This window comes from Pseudophryne corroboree (assembly GCF_028390025.1).
Source record: "Pseudophryne corroboree isolate aPseCor3 chromosome 3 unlocalized genomic scaffold, aPseCor3.hap2 SUPER_3_unloc_54, whole genome shotgun sequence".
Taxonomy (NCBI): Eukaryota; Metazoa; Chordata; class Amphibia; order Anura; family Myobatrachidae; genus Pseudophryne; species Pseudophryne corroboree.
The window spans coordinates 103,343-109,894 of NW_026967546.1; the positions used below are offsets into that span (position 1 = coordinate 103,343).

Here is a 6,552-nt window from a genome sequence, read left to right on the forward strand (position 1 = left end):
GACTTTAATTTGTAAATTTTAGCGTGTCTACCATCAAGAGACATTGCCTAGTTTATACATCACAACGCTGTCCCAGCGGGAGGATTCAAGCCATTGTGAATTTCTGTGTTACCTATCCCTCTAGATATGTCTGGGCTGTGAGTTATACAGTGATTTCATAGAGTTCTCAGGAGGCTGCGTATATCAGTGTGGTTATTGAGTGTATAAATGTGCATTGTGGAGAAAACTTGTATCACACAACCATATGATACATTGCTTCAATTAGAAGAGAAAGAAATATATTTGCTAGTGGAACCACTGTGTTAGCAGCACTAGTTATTGTAGGGAGGTTGCTTTAAGGTCCACATGAATTATTTATAGATTAGGTGCTATCCAATAGATCATGTGATATTGTTTTTAATGAACTTGTAAGAACAAGCCTATAATTTTGTACAGCGCTTTCAATTTCTTTTTATGTTTTTGTAATACTATGGGAATCAACCCTTTAATTTGGGAGCAGCCGTCCTCAATAAGGCGAGGAGAATTACTTGGTATATACTAGCATTCTTGGAAATTAGGACAGCTGACACATTTTAGCTTAGCACTTTTTTCTAGTTTGATTTGGCACTCCGAGATTAGACATTATTAGACGGGAATATAAAACAGAATAAAAAATAAAAGCTATAATGCAATAATTAGATGCAAACAAAAGCTTTTATTATGAAATACAGGGGAGTATCCGCACCATATAGATGTAACATACAACAAACCACCGCAGATGGAACCCGGGTGACTCTAATGCACATGGTAATGTACAGGGTATATATGGATAGGATCTTGTATCAGAAAACACTCAGCACTCCTGATCAAGATGAGTGTCTGCAACAAGTTAGGTAAACTAGAAGAAGTGAAAACACGTTCCAATGGCCGCCATATTGTCATGCCGCAATACAGATTGTGGAAACTGGTATTAGACATTCACATTTACACAAAGCACAAGATACAAAATAAACAGCAGAAAAAATACCTAAGCATTTGGGATGTATTATTTAGGAAGTAAATAGAGGTACATTAATGAAAAGCGTGAGTAACAGTCATCAGTCTGCTTGTGAAGGTCTCTAGAGTGGAGGCCTCTTGGACTGTGCAAGGCAGTGAGTTCCATGGTCAGGGCTGCAAAGCTAAAAGTTCAACCCATAAATGAATGACAGGAGATTCTTGGTACTGCTGGTAACAGTCCATCTGTAGAAGCAAGCAAGCAGGGCAGTAAGGAGGCAGAAGCTGCTTCTAGTACCTTGGACCATGTAATGTTGGGCTGAAATAGAAATAGATTTGTCATCTTACAGGCAGCCGATGAAGGGAGTAGAGAATGGGTGTTATGTGGCAGGAACGGGCTGGTTAGGTAACAGCTTGGCTGCTGCATTCTGTACTAGCTGCAAGCTCTGTAATTCTTTTGCTGGGTGACCCAGGTAGATGTCATTGCAGTAGTCTATGAACTCCTGAGGGAATCAAGTGTTTGATTCCGGCTATGGTCCACAGATGGAAGAATGAGGATTTGTATGTGGCGGATACCTGATGTATGTGTCAGCCGCATACCAGGACAACACAAAGATTCAGCACATGTTTAGTATTTTGCAATTCTGAACACCAAAGCATAAATCCAGATGGTTGGTAAAGCTGTAGTCTTGTCCTTTGTTGGGGAGCTTCTATTATGTTTCACAAAGACTGAGTCACAGCCAACTGGCATCATCCACCCCTGGTGCTCAACTAGACAACCATTTAGGATTGGTATTAGGTTCTCAGTACATGGAGCAAAAAAAAGGTCATCTGCATAGCAGTGGTAGACCAGGTCATGACGTCTGATTATATCACCCAATGGTAGCATCTATATTGCATAAAGCATAGGAGATGAGGTTGACCCTTGAGGAACATTGCATGACAGTGATAATTATACTCCAGAAGATGTAAATGGTTCTGTACTTGGGTAATGTCTAATATGTTCAACAAAACCGGATTTATTTCTCTCACAGCATGAAAATGGCTTCTCACCTGTGAAATCGCTGATGATTAACAAGAACTGATTTCCATGCAAAACATTTTCCACACTCAGAACAGGAGTATGGCTTCTCACCTGTGTGACTTCTCTGATGTGTAACAAGAGCTGATTTCTGTGTAAAACATTTCCCACACTCAGAACAGGAGTACGGCTTCTCACCTGTGTGACTTCTCTGATGTGTAACAAGAGCAGATTTCTGTGTAAAACATTTCCCACACTCAGAACAGGAATACGGCTTCTCACCTGTGTGAGTATGCTGATGAATAACAAAATGTGATTTAGATGCAAAACATTTCCCACACTCAGAACAGGAGTATGGCTTCTCACCTGTGTGACTTCTCTCATGTTTATCAAGAGCTGATTTCTGTGTAAAACATTTCCCACACTCAGAACATGGAAATGGCTTCTCACCTGTGTGACTTCTCTGATGTGTAACAAGAGCTGATTTCTGTGTAAAACATTTCCCACACTCAGAACAGGAATATGGCTTCTCACCTGTGTGACTTCTCTGATGTGTAACAAGAGCTGATTTCTGCGTAAAACATTTCCCACACTCAGAACAGGAAAATGGCCTCTCACCTGTGTGACTTCTCTGATGTGTAACAAGAGCTGATTTCCGTGCAAAACCTTTCCTACACTCAGAACAGGAATACGGCTTCTCACCTGTGTGACTTATCTGATGTGTAACAAGAGCTGATTTATATGCAAAACATTTCCCACACTCCGAACAGGAAAACGGCTTCTCAACTGTGTGACTTCTCTGATGTGTAACAAGAACTGATTTATGTGCGAAACATTTTCCACACTCAGAACAGGAATACGGCCTCTCACCTGAGTGAATTCTCTGATATGTAACAAGATACGATTTGTGTGTAAAAGATTTCCCACACTCAGAACATGGAAATTGATTCTCACCTGTGTGACTACGCTGATGTGTAACAAGTTGTGATTTCCGTCTAACACATTTCCCACACTCAGAGCAAGAAAATGGCTTCTCACCTGTGTGACTTCTCTGATGTGTAACAAGATCTGATTTCCGTGTAAAACATTTCCCACACTCAGAACATGGAAATGGCCTCTCACCTGCCTTAGCTGGCTGATGGGTATTACGGTTTGTGTTCTGTGTAAAACATTTGGCATCTGTAGAACAGGGAAACTCTGTATCTACTCTCAGAGCTGTAACAGATGCACCAATATCAGAGTGATCAGGAGAACATTTCCCAGGATCAGGGGGATCAGCTGATAGAGCTGGATGTATAATTGGGGTAATGGGGTTATCTCCTGGAGATTCCTGTCTGCTGTCATTATCTTTTATGTCACAATCCGGGGATAACATTAGATGTCCTTCTGAGATATTCCTGCTTGTGTGTCCATCTGCTGGAAATAAAATACATTATGGAAATATAAAATGAGTAGACAAGACCCAGGGTGTTACAGGACACAATATATAATTCTATAACTGACATTTTTTACCTGTAATCATTGCTTTTATGTTTATTAAAAAAACGGATGCTGAGGCTGGAGATTGCTCAATACTCAACGCTCATGTGGGATTACTAGAGGTGACACGGACGCTCATGTGGGATTACTAGAGGTGACATGGACGCTCATGTGGGATTACTAGAGGTGACATGGACGCTCATGTGGGATTACTAGAGGTGGCATGGAAGCTCATGTGGGATTACTAGAGGTGACATGGACGCTCATGTGGGATTACTAGAGGTGACATGGACGCTCATGTGGGATTACTAGAGGTGACATGGACGCTCATGTGGGATTACTAGAGGTGACATGGACGCTCATGTGGGATTACTAGAGGTGACATGGACGCTCACGTGGGATTACTAGAGGTGACATGGACGCTCACGTGGGATTACTAGAGGTGACATGGACGCTCACGTGGGATTACTAGAGGTGACATGGACGCTCAGGTGGGATTACTAGAGGTGACACGGATGCTCAGGTGGGATTACTAGAGGTGACATGGGCGCTCATGTGGGATTACTAGAGGTGACACGGACGCTCAGGTGGGATTACTAGAGGTGACATGGGCGCTCATGTGGGATTACTAGAGGTGACATGGACGCTCATGTGGGATTACTAGAGGTGACATGGACGCTCATGTGGGATTACTAGAGGTGACATGGACGCTCACGTGGGATTACTAGAGGTGACACGGATGCTCATGTGGGATTACTAGAGGTGACACGGGCGCTCATATGGGATTATTAGAGGTGACATGGGTGCTCATGTGGGATTACTAGAGGTGACGTGGGCGCTCATGTGGGATTACTAGAGGTGACACGGACACTCATGTGGGATTACTAGAGGTGACATGAATGCTCATGTGGGATTACTAGAGGTGACATGGACGCTCATGTGGGATTACTAGAGGTGACATGGGTGCTCATGTAGAATTACTAGAGGTGACACGGGCGCTCATGTGGAATTACTAGAGGTGACATGGACGCTCGTGGGACTACTAGAGGTGACATGGATGCTCATGTGGGACTACTAGAGGTGACATGGATACTCATGTGGGATTACTAGAGGTGACATGGACGGTCATGTGGGATTACTAGAGGTGACATGGACGCTCATGTGGGATTACTAGAGGTGACATGGACGCTCATGTGGGATTACTAGAGGTGACATGGACGCTCATGTGGGATTACTAGAGGTGACATGGCCACTCATGTGAGATTACTAGAGGTGACATGGACGCTCATGTGGTATTACTAGAGGTGACATGGACGCTCATGTGGGATTACTAGAGGTGACATGGACGCTCATGTGGGATTACTAGAGGTGACATGGGTGGGATTACAAGAGGTGACATGGGCGCTCATGTGGGATTACTAGAGGTGACATGGACGCTCATGTGGCAGTACTAGTGGTGACATGGACGCTCATGTGGGATTACTAGAAGTGACATGGACGGTCATGTGGGATTACTAGAGTTGACATGGGCGCTCATGTGGGGGATTACTAGAGGTGACATGGGCGCTCATGTGGGATTACAAGAGGTGACATGGGCGCTCATGTGGAATTACTAGAGGGGACATGGGCGCTCATGTGGGATTACTAGAAGTGACATGGACGCTCATGTGGGATTACTAGAAGTGACATGGATGCTCATGTGGGATTACTAGAGGTGACATGGATGCTTATGTGGGATTACTAGAGGTGACATGGGCGCTCATGTGGGATTACTAGAGGTGACATGAATGCTCATGTGGGATTACTAGAAGTGACATGGACGCTCATGTGGGATCACTAGAAGTGACATGGATGCTCATGTGGGATTATTAGGGGACATGGACGCTTATGTGGGATTACTAGAGGCAACATGGGCGATTGTGTGTTATTACTAGAGGTGACACGGACGCTCAGGTGGGATTACTAGAGGTGGCATGGACGCTCATGTGGGATGACTAGAGGTGACATGGACGCTCATGTGGGATTACTAGAGGTGACATGGACGCTCATGTGGGATTACTAGAGGTGACATGGACGCTCATGTGGGATTACTAGAGGTGACATGGACTCTCGTGTGGGATTACTAGAGGTGACATGGACACTCGTGTGGGATTACTAGAGGTTATATGGACGATCATGTGGGATTACTAGAGGTGACATGGACGCTCATGTGGGATGACTAGAGGTGACATGGGCGCTCGTGTGGGATTACTAGAGGTGACACGGACGCTCATGTCGGATTACTAGAGGTGACATGGAAGCTCATGTGCGATTACTAGAGGTGACATAGACGCTCGTGTGGGATTACTGGAGGAGACATGGACGCTAGTGTGGGATTACTGGAGGAGACATGGACGCTCGTGTGGGATTACTGGAGGAGACATGGACGCTCGTGTGGGATTACTAGAGGTGACATGGTTGCAATAATAAAACAGCAAAGAAGAGAAAGTGCTGTCCTGCTTGTGCACTAATATATAACCTTTATTAAGTACAGTAAAGTATGTAAGATAAATCAGTGATAAATAAAACACAAAAGGTAAATGTATAAAGGTGAATAAAGTAATAAAAAAACAAGTGTATTTGTTGTTAAACATCGGCATGTATATTATATTGGGTGATAATTGATTCATTGCTGGTAATCCTGTTCAGTAAGAATATATTAATATATTACACCCACACGAGGATGGGCTAAATGACATATTCAATAATATTGTGGCAGAGTTTCATCCAGCGGTAATCTCAATGTAACATCATACTGTATGTATAAACACTTAATGGGGGATTCAGTTAATCGCAAAAACTCCCTATCCAATTAGCCACAAAAAGTTATTAGTGATAATTCTCCATAGGTTTTACTGCAAGTTTTTTATTTTGCGCACAAATGTCTGCGCACTGAGCAGTTGTGTGGTGTTAGGAGGAACTTGTTTCAAAAGGCTTTTTAGAAGTTTCCTACTGTATTGTCTTACTGACCTACAGTTCCCTACTGTATTGTCTTACTGACCTATAGTTTCTTACTGTATTGTCTTACTGACCTATAGTTT

General features: G+C 43.4%; 1 protein-coding gene across 1 annotated transcript; it reads right to left on the reverse strand.

Moving 5' to 3' along the window:
• Positions 1-674: 674 nt before the first annotated feature.
• Positions 675-3,406, reverse strand: LOC134984429 (oocyte zinc finger protein XlCOF6.1-like). Its single transcript, XM_063950010.1, has one exon. The coding sequence runs from the start codon at positions 3,366-3,368 to the stop codon at positions 2,022-2,024; it is 1,347 nt and encodes a 448-aa protein (XP_063806080.1). The 5' UTR covers positions 3,369-3,406; the 3' UTR covers positions 675-2,021.
• Between the last annotated feature and the right edge of the window lie 3,146 nt (positions 3,407-6,552).